Source organism: Phocoena sinus, chromosome 7, assembly GCF_008692025.1.
Source record: "Phocoena sinus isolate mPhoSin1 chromosome 7, mPhoSin1.pri, whole genome shotgun sequence".
Lineage (NCBI taxonomy): Eukaryota > Metazoa > Chordata > Mammalia > Artiodactyla > Phocoenidae > Phocoena > Phocoena sinus.
The window spans coordinates 93,129,675-93,150,119 of NC_045769.1; the positions used below are offsets into that span (position 1 = coordinate 93,129,675).

At 39.3% G+C, this 20,445-nt stretch overlaps 1 protein-coding gene across 1 annotated transcript in view; it reads right to left on the reverse strand.

Moving 5' to 3' along the window:
* Positions 1–20,445, reverse strand: part of THSD7B (thrombospondin type 1 domain containing 7B) — a 900,946-nt gene that overhangs the window by 97,597 nt on the left and 782,904 nt on the right. The window contains exons 16-17 of the mRNA XM_032638606.1: positions 13,697–13,830; positions 5,794–5,944 (exon numbers count right to left, since the gene is read on the reverse strand). Of these exons, the coding sequence (XP_032494497.1) occupies positions 5,794–5,944; positions 13,697–13,830 (285 nt within the window). The remainder of the gene's footprint in view (positions 1–5,793; positions 5,945–13,696; positions 13,831–20,445) is intronic.

Here is a 20,445-nt window from a genome sequence, read left to right on the forward strand (position 1 = left end):
TTTATTTCTGTAAGACCAAGTGTTAACTCATTTTGTGTGGGGGAAGGTTTCTTCTGTTTCCTGACATTATAAACAACGTAAGGAGGAACTGTGATTTGCTGCTTCTTCCTCCTTCACCTCCCGCCTCCTCTTTTTTTTTTTTAAACAAACCTGTGCTATTCGTTTTATAGATATTATCTCTAATCCTTAAGCAATCAGGAAAAACAGTTGTAATTATCCTTATTTTTATGATAAGGAACCTACAACTCAGAAGTGTAAGTAACTTGGCCACAATCACATAGCCAGCAAGTATTTCAGGGCATTAGCTCGCACCCTCTGTCATGACTCCCTTCCCTTCCTTCTTTGGCAGACTATTCAAATGAAGTAGACTGTTCAATTTAGAAATATCTTCCTTCACAAATATAATAACCACGTAAACCAGAAAAGGAGACTACAAGTTTACAGGAAGTGTGGCTTCTATTTCTTTTGCAGTGGGTAGGAGGGTATACGGTCTCCTGTGCTTATATAGTCACTGTGCCTCTTCCTGCCCTTTAAAAGCAAGAGGTTACTAATTTCTCTGAGACTCAGTTTCCTCATCTATACATTGTGGGGATAACAGTATCTATTTCATACTCACATTATGCAGATTCAGTGAAATAAGAAAGTGCTAAGTACCTTGTCTGGCAGGTGGAAAGCATCTATAAATATAAGCTAAGTTTCCACATAATGCTAGGTGCTTATTCAGTATTCAACTGAAGCATGTTGTGTGACAGGAACTTACAAAGTGTCGTAGGTCAATTATACTTCAAAAATGAACAAACTCAGGGAGAAAGAGATCAGCGTTGTGGTTAGCAGAGGCGGGGGTGGGGGGAGAGGGAACTGGAGGAAGGCAGTCAAGAGGTACAAACTTCCAGTTATAAGGTAAGTATGTACCAGGGATGTAATGTACAACACAATGCATGTAATTAACATGGCTGTCTGTTACATATGAAAGTTGTTAAGAGAGTAATCCTAAGAGTTCTCATCACAAGAGGAAATATTTTTCTATTTCTTTAATGTTCTAGGGAGAGGACATGATGGATGTTCACTAAACATACTGCGGTAATCATTTCATGATGCATATAAGTCAAATCATTATGCTGTATACCCTAAACTGATACAGTGTTGTATGTCCATTACACCTCAATAAACGTGGAAGAAAATAAATTTTAAAAGTGCCAGTTCCCCCAAAAATGAGTAAGTAGGATTATGCCAAAAAATTTAATTCAAGTGAGACTGAGAAATAACATGACTTAGAGGTAATGACCAAGAGCCTTGTGAGTGGAAAGGTGTTTCCAGAATAGCAGAATCAGCATCACCTGGAAAGTTGTTAGACATGGAAATTCATGGGAACCACCCCAGGCATGCTGACTCGGAATTTCCGGGCTGGGGCAGAGGATCTGTGTGAAAATCATTGACCCAGAGGTTAGAAAAGTCTATTTTTAATTACTTTATACAGTGCCTACCGTCTTATTAGGGAACACTGTGTGACTACTGAATCCTTTGCTACAGTACGTATTTATAAAAGATACTGAGAGCTGTAAACCCCTCGATGTACTGATACTCTGGTAGACATGTTTGGCCTCAGAGGGTAGGACACATACAGGAATTCAAGAAATAGTTTTAATTAGTTAATTGGTTTTGCTGAGTTTCTTTTCATTAACTGCCAAATCTATTTACTTAACCATGTTTAAAAACATTAGTAAGCTTATTTCACAATAAATAACGTTTTTATAGCTAAATCAAAATATAAATTTCAGAGCATTTTGTGGATATATAACAGAAACATACTTTTGTCTCAGAAATACTGGTGGGTTTTTTTTGGAACTTATTTTTTTGTTTGTTTATGCGTTTGGCTCTAAAGAACCGTCCTGGGAAGAAAAAGAAGAAGAAAAAGTAACAGTGAATTGGTTTCATTAACATATGTCACACTGCAGACTATCAAGGAGAACTTGGTAAAATAATGGCCAATATTTAGAATCCATGAATCCACACAATTATACAATAATTGTTTCCTTTTTTCTCAGGAAATGCACACTGAAGTGCTAATTAAACTTCAGGCACGCAGATCCAGCTTGCTAACTTTGCTATAATCGTGACCATGATCACCATCAAGCACCACTTAAGTACCCGTGATGTTGGGGCATTATGCCAAGATGCTGCAATTTATTAAAATGATGCAACATATCTGGAGATAGAGAAGACACTCAGGCATGAGTCCTGATTACCTCTTTTTGTTTCCCCCATTCTAAAGTCTTTATCTACACTTGAGAGCAGGGTGCATCTGAGAAAGAACGAGGCCATTGTGGTCGGAGAGACCTGAGTGACCGTGGATAAGTGTTCTAACATCTTAGCAAAGTATAGTTATGAAACTTCAGCATGGTGTCAGTTCCATAAGATGTGCTCAATGAGTGTTGTCGTTGTTGTCAGAGCTATTATTATTACTATGTAACAAAGAAGGAATATAAGCAGTTTAAAAAACAACCTTCTCACTTCATGCTGACAGGCAAGTGACTGTCTGTGTCATCCTCCAGACACATGAAAGGAAGTTAAAATATTCTCTCTAGCTCCAATTTCTAAACACTCCAAAAATAAAGTGATTATGTTTAGAGAAGCAGACCTTAAAGAAAATTGCCTCCAAGAAACCTGAAGAAGCAAACACAGAATGCCAGGGCCATCACAACATTGTATAAAATGCTCCCAAGACAAATATGTTAGCTCAGTGGCCAGATACCTTGACTTAAGGGGGCAACGTTTTCATGGCAAAGTGATTACAGCTTGATGGAGTCTTCTGTGAGCAAATTAGAAAAAAAGAAGCGACGAAGGTAATGACCTCTGCAATTAATTAAACTTGTTCAGGTTGCTAATTCTTCTGCAAGTTGATTAATAAAGAGTATATGCTGTCACACCTTCTAAAGTGTGAATGTATGTCCTCAGTCATGGAATAATCATACAGACAGCTCAAACAACTAGCTGTTCTTAAAATAAATGTTGCAACTTGAAGAAAGAGAAGTAGTGAGTCTAAATCTACCTTAATTCTTCTAAGATAAGTGAGCCAAGAATGTGAGATCAAAGGCACTGGCTCCATCAGACAGAATACAGCTCATCCCCAGCTCCAGCAATGTGTAAATGTGAAACTTTGTGAAAGCTACTTAGCCTTTCTGAGAATCAGTTTCTTCAGCTGTCCAATGGGACTGGTAACAGGATATACTTAGCAGGATTATTGCAAGAGCTAAAGGGAATCATTCTTACACATGCCTTGCACAAAATAAGTCCTCATGAAATGTGAACTCTCATTATATTCAAGTTATACACAAAATAAGTGACTTAGTAGGACGAGCATTCCACTCCTACAAATTATCCTTTATTGGTGCCTCTTTATCTTTTTTTTTTTTTTTTTTTGCGGTACGCAGGCCTCTCACTGTTGTGGCCTCTCCCGTTGCGGAGCACAGGCTCCGGATGTGCAGGCTCAACGGCCATGGCTCACGGGCCCAGCCGCTCCGTGGCATGTGGGATCTTCCCAGACCGGGGCATGAACCCGTGTCCCCTGCATCGGCAGGCGGACTCTCAACCACTGCACCACCAGGGAAGCCCCCTCTTTATCTTAATACTATATTGTCCTATCCCCAAAGGACAAGGAAAATCCCTTTCAGGAATAGAATTATAGAAACATCAAAGATAAATTTTCAATAATTAATAAGGAATCAACAATTAAAAACTGCAAATATAAGGTATTAACTAACTTCAAAAATATTTTCCAGGCAAAACATTCTCTGACGTAAATCATGCCGAAGTTTTATTAGGTTACTCTCCCAAGGCAATAGAAATAAAAACAAAAATAAACAAATGGGACCCAATCAAACTTACAAGCTTTTGCACAGCAAAGGTAACCATAAACAAAGTGAAAAGACAACCTACAGAATGTGGAATGGGAGACAATATTTGCAAACAATGCAACTGACAAGGGCTTAATTTCCAAAATATACTAATGGCTCATACAACTCAACAACAACAAAACGAACAACCTAATCAAAAAAAATGGGCAGAAGACCTAGACATTTCTCCAAAGAAGACATACAGGTGGCAAATAGGCACATGAAAAGAGGCTCAACACCACTAATCATTACAGAAATGAACATCAAAACTACAGTGAGTTACCACCTCACACCGGTCAGAATGGCCACCATTAAAAAGTCTACAAATAACAAATGCTGGAGAGGGTGTGGAGAAAAGGGAACCCTCCTACACTGTTGGTGGGAATGTAAATTGGTGCAGCTACTATGGAAAACAGTATGGAGTTTCTGCAAAAAACTAAAAATATGGAGTTGCCATATGATCCAAAAATCCCACTCATGGGCATATACCCAGATAAAACTATAATTTGAAAAGATACATGCACCCCTATGTTCATAGCAGCACTATTTACAATAGCCAAGACATGGAAACAATCTACGTGTCCATCAACAGAAGAATGGATAAAGAAGGTATGGTGCATATATATATATATATATACACACAATAGAATATTACTCAGCCATCAAAAAGAATGAAATAATGCCATTTGTAGCAACATGGATGCAACTAGAGATGATCATACTAAGCGAAGTAAGTCAGAAAGAGAAAGACAAATACCATATGATATCACTTATATGTGGAATCTAAAATATGATACAAATCAACATATCTGTGAAACAAAAACAGATTCACAGATATAGAGAACAGACCTGTGGTTGCCAAGGGGGAGGGGGACAGGGGAGGGATGGATTGGGAGTTTGGGATTAGCAAAGGCAAACTGTTACATATAGGATGAATAAACAACAAGGTTCTACCGTACAGCATAGGGAACTATATTCAATATTCTGTGACAAACCATAGTGGAAAAGAATATGAAAAAAAACATATGTATAACTGAGTCACTTTTCTGTACAGAAGAAATTAACACAACATTGTAAATCAACTACACTTCAATAAAATTAAAAAAAATATTTTCCATTTTCATACAAAGATTTCCACAATCTCTCCATAAATTGTCAGTATCACCACTGAAATCAAAGTATCCTAATTCTTTCCTTCCCAACATTTGGAGCCATAAAATATGCTCCTCATCTTCATTTTGTTTTTTAGCTTTTTAGGCAGAAAGGTTAAGTCTAAAATATCCAACGTTATCTTCTGAGATTATTAAGTCGAACCACGCTACGTGAAGAATATTTTATCATACTCCTCTTATGCTTCCATTTTTTTTTTTGAAAAAAAAAAAAGAGGAAAAAGGCAAGTGCTTTAGACTTTTAAAAAAAAAGTGTTTTTTTGGTCAGCTTTGAAAGAAGACCATGGCAAAAGAACACCTCATTTTGGGAAAATAGCACAAGGCAAAAACAGATCATCACTAACGGAAGCTAAATCACACAGTGGAGTTAAGCTACTTAGATATATTGATTCTGCAAGGGTAAAAATGGATTAGAACCAACAGATTATAATGAGGATCATTTTGGTACCAAAGAAGCCCCTTTAACAATGGGCGTGCATTCGAATCCTAGTGTGATCATTACAGGCTCATTTTCCTTGTTCGTGTTCCCAGGATAAAGGCCTTAAAGGAAGCACTGGCATTTTAAATTGCTCAGTTTCACTTGCTGAAATTTTTTTTTTTTCTTTCTTAGGCAAAATTATTTTCCCATGTTATGAGAAGAATGCTTTGGAGAGCAGCACTGTGAAAGTGCAGAGAACAAAAGGGATGGCAGCCCTGGAGGATTAGGCCACTGACAAGGGAAAAGAAATTACCTGTGGGCATTTGCTCCAAGGTCCCCACTCAGACATGACACATTCACTGGGACACAGAAGAGAGCAAGACTGGGTTTCTGAGGGAATTTCATCCTGGTTGCAAAGGCTGTTATCCACTGCTCCCCCTTCACCATCGGCAGCATTCACGCATCTGCAAAGCAAGATCACGAGATAGCTTGATTGCTTAAAACAGTGGGAAGTAAATTTAAAATAGCTGTGATGTATCGTAATTACTTACCCCTCAGAGATAGTAAAACATAAAATAAGACCAGCAGAGAAACCAGGAAAAAAAAAATCCTTTCTCAGCCAGTCCAGCTTTATTGAGTGATAACTCAGGGCAGAGCCCTTTATTCGGCAAAGCAGAAGACAAGGGACAATTGTCATCTTTGAAGAACTCTCCATCTAAATAGAACTATCTACTGCCGTGGCCTCTCCCATTGCGGAGCACAGGCTCCGGACGCACAGACTCAGCGGCCATGGCTCACGGGCCCAGCCGCTCCGCGGCATGTGGGATCTTCCCGGACCGGGGCACGAACCCGTGTCCCCTGCATCGGCAGGCGGACTCTCAACCACTGCGCCACCAGGGAAGCCCTTTTTTTTTTAAATTGTAACAAATCTTGAAGACGCTCCTCTGAATAAATCCATCACTTTGTAATAACTAGACCTTTCACAGTTCCCGTGACTCTCTTAGACCTTTCCTAGACTTCTCTTTCAGAGCATCTAAGCTTCCCTAGTTTTTGTTTAGTACAATTAAGGTCATAGCAAAGTTATGCAAAAAATAATTGAACATATTTTTCTTTCAGGTATTTTCTGCATTTCAGTAAGGAATTTTCGTAGCATAAACCAAAGGGCAATTAGCAAGCATTTTCATGCAGCAATTGAGCACATGCTATATAGATGCACATATTGTAATTGCTCTGAGATAAGTGCTGATGAAGATGAGATAAATAATCATGTTATTGATTCAATCAAATTAAAACCAAAGTGTTGGGATTCCCTGATGGCACAGTGGTTAAGAATCTGCCTGTCAATGCAGGGGACACGGGTTCGAGCCCTGGTCCGGGGAGATCCCACATGCCACGGAGCACCTAAGCCCGTGCGCCACAACTACTGTGCCTGTGCTCCAGAGCCCGCGATCCACAACTACTGAAGCCCGCGTGCCTAGAGTCCATGTTGTGCATCAAGAGAAGCCACGGCAATGAGAAGCCCACACACTGCAATGAAGAGTAGCCCCCCGCTCGCCGCAACTAGAGAAAGCCCACGCGCAGCAACAAAGACCCAACTCAGACCTAAATAAATAAATAAATAAATAAATAAATAAACCAAAGTGTTATACTACTATATACCCGCCAGAACGGCTTAAATCAAAACCATGGTAAATATCAAGGGCTGACAAGAATGTGGAGCAACTGTAGCTCTTCTCACTCTGCTGGTTGGAGCATAAATGCTTTGGCAAACTAGTTGGCAGTATCTACTAAATCTAAACATATATATACTATGTAACCCAACAATTTCACTTCTATTTATATACACAAGAGAAACGTGTACAAATGTGGACCACCCCCCAAAAAATAAAACCTGCCTGAAAACGTTCATAGCACCACTATTTATAATCAACCGAACTAGAATCAACAGTAGAATATCTACAATATTTATTCAGCCACAGTAAAACAGAGAAATACATTGTGATAAACTCATTGAATTAAATGCTATAAAGTAATGAGAATTCATAAACTACTGTTGTATGAATGGAGCTCACAACCATAATGTTGAACAAAAGAAGCTGGACACAAAAGAGTATAGTCTGCATGGTTCCATTCATAGAAAGTTAGAAATAGGCAATACTCATCTATGGTGTCAGAGGACAGAATAGCAGTTACGCTTGGTGGACTGGTTGATACCTAGGGGCTTAGGTAGTCCTGGTAATACTTTGTGTCTTGGCCTCTGGGTTGGTTACACAGGTGAGTTTGTGTTGTGAAAATTCATGGAGCTGTACCCTATGCTGTGGGCATTTCTCTGCATTTATATCATATCCCAATTACAAGCTCATATTTAAATTATTTTCTCAAAAATGTTTAATAAAGACTTGCTATATATAAGCCTCTTTTGCTAGGTGTTGGGATACAAAGATATTTATTAATAATGATTCATTTCATAAATATTTTGAGCGGCTTACTCTGCACCATGCCCTTACTTGGATGCTGGGGTACAGAACTGAAAAAAAAAAATAGGGACAAGATCCCTTCTTCTTCCAGTGATAATGATCAAGGTAAAGGTGAAAATGACAATGATGATGAGCTGAATGGTGCCATTTACTAATCTGGTAATTTCTGACAGAAAGCCACAGCCAAGGAATAAGCATTTTAAGAGGGCTGTGCTGGAGAGCTTTTGGTGCTCCCCAAATCATGCTATGCTGGAATGAATTACCCTATACATCCTGAGTTTCTTTTATACAAACAATATTCTTTTTTTGATTCAGGAAAACTGCAAAGTAGTCTATCAGCTGGTGCAAAATAAAATAAAACTTTATGAGGTGCTAAGTAATACAAACTTAGATATTGTATAAAGCAGGTTAACAGAGGATGGTGAAAGGAGAGAAAATGTCGTGCCTTCTAATATAGGGAGGCAAGGTACAGAGTCATCTACGGACTTTAATTTCTTTTGTGGTAACAGTCAATAGTGGAAGGAGGGACCACGAAATGGCTTTAATGTCTTTCCCTGGGCAAACTTAAAAGCTGAAAATTGCTTTCCTTCTTGCCTGCACACTCTCAGCTGATGTTCTTCTATGATTTCACTGAAAAAGAAAAGGTAATACTTCTGGTCAATGGTGTCCAGGTGAACATATGCATTAGTCTTTGTTCACTCCCAATAAGCCACAAAGACAATAGTAAAGGAATTTGTTACAAAAAGACTAACAAAACAAAAAAAAGGAGGGAGGGTAAGGCAGAATCCTACAAGGACAAAGAACATGGGAGAGGACAAAGGCAACAATGGAAAATACATGGGCTAGTGGTAACTGACTTAGCACACCCAGAAAACTGATTACTAAGCCTTCAAGGGAAAAGAAAGAAAGTCACTCCATTTACACATCAGAACACATGGAAAATTCAGGCATTTACCTTTGGAAATGTGCATGAAGGTGAGGTAGAAAAACTGGAGGATTTATTGAAAGTGTGTTTAAGAAGTACCTAAGCTCTCAAATCCCAATTCCCCAATTCCCAAAGCTAGGTGATGGCCCCAGCCCTGCCCCTGCAGGTAACTGAAGGTTTATTATCTGGAAAGGTTCACGACACAGGTCTTTGGATTAGAGAACACATGGCCCAATTAAGGATGGGAATATCATATTGAAAACAGGGTTTAAGGAGAAGTTGACATATTGAAAAGAATGACTACTACCTTAGTGACTTAAACAATGCACATTTATTATTTTTCAGTTCTGTAGTACAGAAATCCAACATGGAACTCACTAGGCTAACGTCAGTGCTCTGGCAGAGCTGCATTCCTTTCTGGAAGCTCTAAGAGGAGAATCGTCTCCTTACCTCTTTCATGTTCTAGAAGCCACCCACATGCCTTGGGGCCATGGCCCCTTTCTCTGTTTTCAAAGTCAACAGCCTTGTATCTCTCTGTGTCTTACTTCTTTAGTCACATTTGCTGTTTTTCCTTTCCCATCTCCTCATCCCCTTTTAAGGACGCTGGTGAATAAAATGTTCCCATCCAGAGGATCCAGGACAATCTAATCTTTCCATCTCAAGATTTTTAACTTAATCACAACTGTGAAGAATCTTTTGCTATTTAAGGTAACATATTCACAGATTTCAGGGGTTAGAATGTGGATATCTTTGGGAGCCATCATTCTGTCTACCACATCAGCCCTTTTTCATTGGGTTTCCCAAATACTGGTTGCTAGGATTATCTGTTTCACATGTGACTTAAGAAGAGCGTCTTCTAGGGGTCCTGACAAGCACAAGAGTAAAGACTTAAAAGACTGAAATTGAAGGTGTTCCCAAATGAAAATGCCCCTGTAGTTACATATCCTGCATCATCGATTTCCTTGCCATATCTCCCTTTGATCATCACCTTCATTTCCACTCAAGCTCATTACAAAACTGCTTTAAAGCATGTCTATATTTGCTATCTCCACGCCCTCTCTCCTCTTCCTCCATTATTACCTCTTGGACTTACTTTAATCACACTTTTACTACCATTCCAGAGAAAACTCATATCAAGATCATCAACAGAGTCCCCTTTGCCAAACTCAATAGCCAATTCTTATCTTAGTAAACTTCTCAGAACCATTTGAAACAATTGATTACTCTTCCTTTTTTGAAAAACTCTCGTCTTCCCATTTTCTTGGTCTTCCTTCTAGATGACTGGCTCTTTCCCAGTCTCATTTGTAAGATCTTTCCCTTTGCTCTAATCTATGAATATCTGTGTTCCCCAGGGCGCTATTTCTTTCTTTCTTATCAATATATTTCAGATTTATAGCTGACGCCTAATTTATACCCCCATTACTCTCTGAACTCCAATCTGTCACTCCAAGCCTTCTCAGTTGGAAAGCTAATATCTCAAATTTATTGTGTTCCAAAGCTAGCTTTTGATTTTCTCTCTCAAATTTGCTTCTAATATTTCTCATCTCAACAAATGGCACCACCATTCTCATGATTGCTCAGGCCCTGAAACCTAGCAAGCATCTTCGATACGTCTCTTTCTTCCACATTCTACGATCACTTTATAAGCAAATCCTGTCATCTGTACCTTCCAGATACAGTCCAAATGTGACCACCTCACCACCTTCCCTAGTACAAAGCCCGTCTAACCATCAGCCTCTCTCACCTGGAATTCTGGGATGTCACTCAAACCTTCATCCCTGCTGCTGCTTACACACCCCAAAATTCCTTCTCTATACTCCCATCTAGCAAGGTCCTTTTCAAACGTAAATAAGAGCGTGTCATTCACTCTGTCTCAGACCTCCCATAGCTTCATGATGCTGTTAGAAAAATATATTTTAACCTTATTTTAGAAGACTATACAATTTGAGTACTGACACCAGCCATATGGGACGTGGTGTAAGCCATCTTGTTATAACAAGCCAAGAAGGTTCCTGCTTTGGAACTCCTTCCCCTTGGAATTCTCTTAATATAGATCTTTACATTCATTTAAGTCTCTCACATTTTTCAGGTCTCTGCTTAAATATTTTGCTGACCAGCCTCTCCAAAACAGTAGCTTCCATCACACCAATCCAATTTTATTTTTTTCTTGGCATTTCATAGCAAAGACATTCCATTATATAGTATTTTATGCATCTATTTTTTTCCCTGCTGCTCTAAGTTCTTTGAGGACAGTAACTTGTTTTGTTCACTTTTGCATCCCCAGTGCCTGATACATAGAAGGCAAATATTCATAAATATTTTTTGAATTCATAAATGATTGCTGTCATGTATGAACCATGAAGATGTCCTCTAGTCTGGAGGTTTCACGAAAGATAAACGGATCAACTGTTTCACTCATTAGAACACCATTTTATTAAGGTCAATAATGGTTTGGAAAGCAATATGGCTGGAAAACCTGCTTCACATATGTATAAAGTATGTAACACAGTGAGTTTGCGTTAGTTAGCTAGGGCTGCCATAACAAAATATCACACAGTGTGGCTTAAACAACATACGTGTAAGGCTTGAGGCTGAAAGTCTGAGATCAAGGTGTTGGCAGGGTTGGTTTCTTCTGAGGGCTCTCTCCTTTGACTTGTAGATAGCCACCTTCTACCTGTATTTTCACATGTTTTTTTCCTCTGTGTCTATGTCCTAATCTACTCCTCTTATAAGGACATCAGTCAGATTGGATTAGAGCCTGCCCCAATGATCTCATTTAACATTACTTACCTCTTTAAAGACCCTGTCTCCAAATACAGCCACATTTTGAGGTACTGCGGGTTAGGACTTCAATACACAGATTTGGGTCAGGGGGACACAATTCAGCCCATAACACATATCTAGTAGTTGTGTTATTTTTATTGTATCAGGCTTCATCCATTTGAGCTGAGAGGCATGGCTTAAAGGCCCTCTTGTTCAAGTGTGTTTTTCCTCAATCAACCTGCCACAATTCTGCCACTAGCAATTTATTCTCTTGAAGCTTTCCTTTCTCTCCTGAGACTTTGCTTTAATACTGCTAAGAGGCCAGGCTGGGATGAGAGTGAGAAGTGCCACAGCTCATTTACACATATTGCTTGATAAGCTAGCCTGGTCAATCATTTCTCAAAGCCATGAGAAAATAGGACGTAAGAGACACAGATTTACCATGTGCTAACACATATATATGGAATCTAAGAAAAAAAAATGTCATGAAGAACCTAGGGGTAAGATGGGAATAAAGACACAGACCTACTAGAGAATGGACTTGAGGATATGGGGAGGGGGAAGGGTAAGCTGTGACAAAGTGAGAGAGTGGCATGGACATATATACACTACCAAACGTAAAATAGATAGCTAGTGGGAAGCAGCCGCATAGCACAGGGAGATCAGCTCGGTGCTTTGTGACCACCTAGAGGGGTGGGATAGGGAGGGTAGGAGGGAGGGAGATGCAAGAGGGAAGAGATATGGGAACATATGTATATGTATAACTGATTCACTTTGTTATAAAGCAGAAACTAACACACCATTGTAAAGCAATTATACTCCAATAAAGATGTCAAAAAAAAAAAAAAAAAAAGAGAGAGACACAGATTTTGAAGAAAAAGAGGTAGATGCCCAAGTTTGGCAGCCTGAGCAACTAGCCCCCGGGGAACAGGCAGTGAACAAAGGGAAGGAAAGACAATTTGTCTATTAGCCCTTTGCCTGGGTTGGTGATCAGGAGCACGTCTATGATTGTGCTAGCAGCTATTTCTTCCAACAGGCTTACCAGTGATGTTGCAACATTGGGACTAGGTAAGACTCGGAATTGGTGGGTACTGAATTACTGAATCAAGTAAGTTCACTGGTGTTGAATAACAATAAACACATAGAAGTAAGCTCTGCCTTGGCAACTGACTTCATAGATAACTTGATAGGGAGTTACCTGCTTTGGGCACCGCGTGTCCACTTGAAATGGAACTTCCTAAATCTAGCAAAATGATACACTAAGCTCATGCAACTGAATAGTCGACCACACTGGGTTTTCTTCTTGATTTTACGTACTAAATCATTGTCTACGATTAATATTTTGGCTTTTGCTTATTCATTCTCTAACAGTTATTGCTATTTTCCTCAGTTGGTAATAAAATTATCCTTCTTTCTTCCCAAATCATTTCTAAATAGACTTTTTCGATGAACTCAGGCCAGCTGTTTCCTTTGCACCACTGCTATATTTACCAAACAAAAATGTTAAACAAACTCCCTCAGTAAACAACTGAGCATTCACTAACTTCTTTCAGAGCTGTGTTCTTTTTATATTAAAATATATCATTACTGTTCACAGGTATTCTCATATTAGTTTCCAAGGCTAACAGTGGAAATTATTAAAGGCCTTAAATTGACCTTTCAATGTACTGACATCCAAAATTAAGATAATGCCCATCAATTGTACTAACACAGCGCAAAAGAGAGACATGGCATCACAGTCAGAATCACCTAATTTGTTAGCAGTGATGGCCACGTATCACTGCAGGGATGTGGGCGTGCTCCATGCAGTTGGTTTTTCCACTGATATCATTTGCAGGCAATGTTAAGGATTGTGGCTGCGATGCAGACGGAATCCCACAATACACGTGGCAGCTCAAGGCACATGTACTTCCAGGGATACTTAAAGATGACCAAAAGCCAGAGGATATTGTGTGAAAATCAGAGTGTACTTGGATAAGCAACACTGTTGTTTTTATAAAAATATATAAATTCCACTGCCACATTTCCCCAGTGTCTCCATTTCCACACACCTGATTTTCCTAGATTGCATTCCTCCTCCACAGCGCAGGGACCTCAGCTCATTGTGGATTTTGCATGGAGACCAGTGTTCTACAACCCAGGAATACTGATTGCACTCACTGTAACACGGGACTGCCTCGTGTACCTGTCAAGAATAGGAAAGGAAAAGAAAATTATGTGGCACTATCCAAGTTATGGAAAAATAGCCTGTCTTTTAGTAAAGTCGGCTGAACAGAACCCAGGAACTATACTCTGGCCCCAATAGCCAAGTTGCGTTCCCCAAAAGCAAGACATAGTTGGCTTCTCTGAAATTACTGACTTACCTAAAGAAACATACAGGGGAAATCAACTAGAATATGATGGCATGCCTTTGCAGAAGAGAACAAAGGACAGTCCTTACCTACCGCCAAGAACAGGAATTCCATTACCTTTTCATTTCCTCAAAGAGCTCACACAGCATCTATTAAGATGGTCCAGCTCTCAATTATATGGTATACTGTATTCTCAGATGTACTTCACAATGTCAATTGACACAAATAGAGGTAAGGCAAATTTACTCTTGAATATAAGGTTCTTAGAATGCAAAAGGAAAGTGGTATTATTTGCACCAGAAATTTCTTTTTATGTCCCCAAATGATCAATGCTAATAGGCAATCATTTAGCCTTCTGGGCATTGTGGCTTTATATGAATTTAGAGATGTGTAGGGTGTTTTCAGAGCATAGCTACAACACACAGACACACACATACACAAGACAAACACACACATGTTAGAGGCTGTGCATGATTACTAACTGTGAATATATATAGATTTATAGTAGAAACAAATACGGTCAATGAATTCTTAGGTTACTTCCTATGCATTTATTTGTGATGATTTTCTCCTGGAATTTTATACCATTGGGTGGTCAATTGAGTTTGCCTCTTCAAGACTGAATTTAAAGGACATTCCTCCTCAATAGTGAACACAGCGTTCTCCCTTGGTAAGAAAAAGAATTGTTGTGTCATATGATACGTTACTCTAGATCACAAAGATGGCTCTAGTGTAGCATGTCGATGAGTAGTGACTCAACCTATTACCAAAATAGTTAATTAGTGCTTTTCCTTTTAAACAAGGACTTAAGCCCCATGCCCTTCCTCCCCCTTGCCTTTCCAATTCCATAAAATTGCAAATGATGACTAGGCTGTGCTATCCAAACCGAACCATTACTTGCAAGTTTCCACTAAATGCAAGGGAAAGCACTATGTAATGGGATAACCAGAAAACAAGATTGGAGCACTGTCAGCAGGTGAGATGGAAATCAGATGAGAAAAGGTTATTGGCGAGACTACATCTTAGGAATCACAAATAATGTCAGAAACTATTTTTAACTGTGGGGTTCGGTTTGGCTCTCTCATGTAGAGCATACAACAATAAGGGAAACCGCAAAGTGAAAAATATGTGAGGGCAAAATGAAAGGAGATGGGAAAATAGAAGTGGAAATGGATGTGAGGAAAGGAAGGAATTAAGTAATAAAAGAATCACATTTCATGCTGTGAATGCTGACAAGAATGGAAGGAAAGGGTCAGAAGCAGTGCCTACATTAGAATAAGGAAGTAATAACTTGGAAAGGAAAAAAGTCTGCCCCCTAAAACTCATAAAGGTAAGAGAAAAAAATCTATAAAAATGAAAAGACGTGACCCAAATCTAAGAGACACCAGGGAACGAAGCTCATGACAGTTGAGGGTTTAGCTGACCCAGCTTCACCATGGAAATTAGGCTGTCACTGAATTTACAGGTTTGTTCTATAAACACTTCAGTATGTATCAGACAATTTAAAGAAAGCTTTTTGGCCTTCCTATGAGATATAAGAAAGTCTGCTAAAGCACTTTGCACAAATGGGGGAGATGAAGAAATTAATTAAAAAAGTAATTTTTCCCACAGCCCATGCATGAATCTGAGAGCAAGTGGATAGGATAGACTCTGAGATGGACCTATTTTTCTAAAGCTCTCGATACTAAGCAGAGCTTACCCTGTCCTCCTCCCTCCCGTATAAAGCCCCAAGGTCAGATGGAAAATGAAAAACTGTTTAGTTGCATGTACCTTTGATATACACATTTGAACACCTGGTCATGTATTGGCTTACTGTTTTTATTCTCCATGCCCCAGTGATCTACATCTGTAGCAGAGTCGCTAACCTCATCGCCAAGCTACTGGAAGGCAGGGAGCAGGTCTGTGTAGGGAGATGTTGACCCACCTTCTTGAATAATGGTGTAAAAACGGGACCTCTTGAAGGAGATTCTCCATCACATGGATTTACCCGATTTTTTCCCCAATGTGTCTGCCATTTTAGTCACTTCTGGCTGACAAATCCCTACCTTCATCGAAAGTCCAACTGACTCCCGCCACTTCCACAAGGCCTTTCCCATGACTCCAGTTGGCATGTCTTTGGTACTCAGTGAGAGTTTCAGTTTTAAGCAGATTTGTAGCCAGATGATAATGTCAGGTGCCATGTGCAAGGCTGGGCCAGTGGTGGCAATTAGGGCCACACTGTGTGGAGCTTGGGGACGAAACACATTCAATGAAGTCATCACCTTGACTCCTCTCTATGTGTCTCCTATTCTCGCATCTACTTGAGCTTTTCTGCTAACTTTAGTCTTAATGTCTCCTTTGTACTGTAAATCATACTGAAAGAATATGCCAAGAGAAGAACAATGTGAACCCTCTACTCATAAATACGCTTCTGGTTTTAACCAAAGCCAGACCCGGACTCTCAGTGTCTGTTTATATGACTACCTGAACAAAACTTGTCTTAGGAAGCCAGGGACTATGCTTCTACGATGTCCGCATTTTGTAAAACATTCCGAGGAGGGGGTGATGCCCAATCAGTATTTGTTGAATTGAAACAGATTTTTGAAGGGGCACAGATTGCTAAATGACCCTCACTTAATTTTCCAGAGAAAACAGGCTCATAAATGGAATGTATAAGGGGTGTTTTACAAAGCTCAGAGGACAATAAGAGGGAACAAAAATGAAACCCTTTTCTTTCCATTATGGGGCTTTGGTGAAGAACAGCCATCATTACATTAGCAAAAGGTGCTGCCTGACGATTTTCGTTATGGGAAAGAAAGGCTGTCCCTAAAGAACTGTGAAGGCTGTTTGTTTAGAGACCTTGTTCATCAGGCAAGGAATCTTACCTAGAGGATCGAAAACACCCACAAGAGGCAAAAAGGCAGCAGGCCATCAAGAATAAACATTTACTACCCAGATGCCCAATTTCTTCTCATGTCAGTCCTTTATGTTCTGGCTATTCCATACTGGTATCTGTTTGGCACTTATTATAGTTTCATAATGGAAATGTGTTAAAGCGTTGACTTTATCGGGGAATCATGCGGAAATGTTCTGAAGGAGAAAAATGAGCCATGGGAAAGTTAAATGAAAATCATTTCTAAATGGCACAAATTAGGAAGAAAATAACAGGGTTTAACAGGGCCACCGATGCTAAGAAATGCCATTGAAAAATCTAAATCCTCTGAGAGAAGTAACATTTCATTCTCCTGGTAATGAGTCCTATTTATTACTTCTTTATTGGGGAATTGTTTTTCTAACATCTTTATTGGAGTATAATTGCTTTACAATGCTGTGTTAGTTTCTGCTTTATAACAAAGTGAATCAGCTATACATATACATATGTCCCCATATCTCCTCCCTCTTGCATCTCCTTCCCACCTGTCTAGGTGGTCACAAAGCACTGAGCTGATCTCCCTGTGCTATGCGGCTGCTTCCCACTAGCTATCTATTTATCTATTTTATACTTGGTAGTATATATAAGTCCATGCCACTCTCTCACTTCATCTCAGCTTACCCTTCCCCCTCCCCGTGTCCTCAAGTCCATTCTCTACATTTACGTCTTTATTCCTATCTTGCTCCTAGGTTCTTCAGAACCATTTTTTTTTTAGATTCCATATATATGTGTTAGCATACAGTATTTGTTTTTCTCTTTCTGACTTACTTCACTCTGTATGACAGACTCTAGGTCCATCCACCTCACTACAAATAACTCAATTTCATTTCTTTTTATGGCTGAGTAATATTCCATTGTATATATGTGCCACATCTTCTTTATCCATTCATCTGTTGATGGACACTTAGGTTCCTTCATGTCCTGGCTGTTGTAAATAGAGCTGCAATGAACATTGTGGTACATGACTCTTTTTGAATTATGGTTTTCTCAGGGTATATGCCCAGTAGTGGGATTGCTGGGTCGTATGGTAGTTCTATTTTTAGTTTTTTAAGGAACCTCCATGCTGTTCTCCATAGTGGCTGTATCAATTTACATTCCCACCAACAGTGCAAGAGGGTTCCCTTTTATCCACACACTCTCCAGCATTTACTGTTTGTAGATTTTCTGATGATGGCCATTCTGACTGGTGTGAGGTGATACCTCATTGTCGTTTTGATTTGCATTTCTCTAATGATTGATGTTGAGGATTCTTTCATGTGTTTGTTGGCAATCTGTATATCTTCTTTGGAGAAATGTCTATTTAGGTCTTCTGCCCATTTTTGGATTGGGTTGTTTGTTTTTTTGATATTGAGCTGCATGTGCTGCTTGTAAATTTTGGAGATTAATCCTCTGTCAGCTGCTTCATTTGCAAATATTTTCTCCCATTCTGAGGGTTGTCTTTTGGTCTTGTTTATGGTTTCCTTTGCTGTGCAAAAGCTTTGAAGTTTCATTAGGTCCAATTTGTTTATTTTTGTTTTTATTTCCATTTCTCTAGGAGGTGGGTCAAAAAGGATCTTGCTGTGCTTTATGTCATAGAGTGTTCTGCCTATGTCTTCCTCTAAGAGTTTTATAATGTCTGGCTTTACAGTTAGGTCTTTAATCCATTTTGAGTTTATTTTTGTGTGTGGTGTTAGGGAGTGGTCTAACTTCATTCTTCATGCCTGTGCCCGTGGCAGACATTACTAGTCATGTATAGTGTTCTTTTTCAGCATCTTTTCCTACACTGAAGGCCAGGCAGCCACTACCAATGGATTGCAGTATGTGTGTGCAATCCTGATCGATGTACATTAGAGAGAGTGGGCAGCTGGACCAGCAAGACATCCCTATGACACCAGATGGGGGAAGGGGTGTATTGCTACAGACCCAAGGACATAAAATTTTATAACATCAACTTAGGTTTCCACACCTTCCAAGAGAAATTAAGGAAACACTCCCATTTACCATTGCAGCAAAAACAATAAAATACCTAGGAATAAATCTACCTAAGGAGACAAAAGACCTGTATGCAGAAAACTATAAGACACTGATGAAAGAAATTAAAGATGATACAAACAGATGGAGAGATATACCATGTTCTTGGATTGGAAGAAACAACATTGTGAAAATGACTGTACTATCCAAAGCAATCTACAGATTCAATGCAATCCCTATCAAACTACCAATGGCATTCTTCACAGAACTAGAACAAAAAATTTAACAATCTGTATGGAAACACAAAAGACCCCAAATAGCCAAAGCAATCTTGAGAAAGAAAAACAGAGCTGGAGGAATCAGGCTCCCTGACTTCAGATTATACTACAAAGCTCCAGTAATCAAGACAGTATGGTACTGGCACAAAAACAGAAATATAGATTAATGGAACTGGATAGAAAGCCCAGAGAAAAACCCACGCACATATGGTCACTTTATTTTTGATAAAGGAGGGAACTGTGTTTTTATAATTTTGTAGTTCCAGAGTCATATCATAAACTCATTCATTTAGTCAGTCTTTTAATATTTATTAAATAAGCCTTTGCTCACTGTAACTGATCAATTTAACTAAGGACTGCTTTCTGAAATTACTCTCCACCTATGGACTGACTGGTATAAACTTGGAAGCAGGGTCTCATTGGGGTTCAGTAGGTATCAATATTGTACATCAGAGTCTTAGCGTTCAAGGGCTCAAATAAAGCAAATAATCCAACAACAACCAAAATTTTTTTTAAAAAAAAGAAAGAAAGGAAAAGTCATGGCCTCCAATTTTCTATAGAATAAATTTTTGCTCCAGTGAAGCTGCCAGTGAAGACCCAGGTAGAAAACTTCAGGCTTGAGACCTCCATGCTGGGCACTGTGCTGCTTGGAACTTGAACATGAGTTCAAAGGTCCAATTGGGACTAGAGATTCCTGCAAGGCAGAGCCAGGGTCTGTCCCATTGGAATGTGAGAGGAAATGGTCTCTAGGAGTGGTAAGATCGGTAAAGCACTACAGGCTTCCTTCTCCCAAAACTCACAAAAGGTTGTGAGTTCTCAGCCAAAAGTGCACAAATTTGCCTCTGATTAGGTCTACGATTCTCATCCCTTAATTCAAAGAACTTCCGTGCTAGTCCTTTTCTGCTGGTCTATACTTTCTTTCTTCCTCCAGGGCTTACGCTTTCCTTTCAGAAGGGTCCTCTAGGCTACACCTTCCTTCAACTTACCAAATTCTGTCCCTTTTCTTATTCAGTCAGCCGTGAAGTTATGCTCTCCTCCATTACGACTTGTCTTACTGGCTGGAAATTATCACATTTACACAAATAATCTTTTGGTTCCATTTTTGTTCATCATGCATTTATAATTTGTTTGTGTACAATGTAGTGTGTATAGGCAATGCTAAAAAGTTCAGTCCTAATGCAACTGCAGCCGCATGCTTTACAATGAGCCCATCCATCACTAGTCCTTGGTCATCAGTGGTAACACAATAACACTCTGTGGATCTTTATGGCTTATACAAGACATTCCATGTCTTAGGTCTTGATCATCAC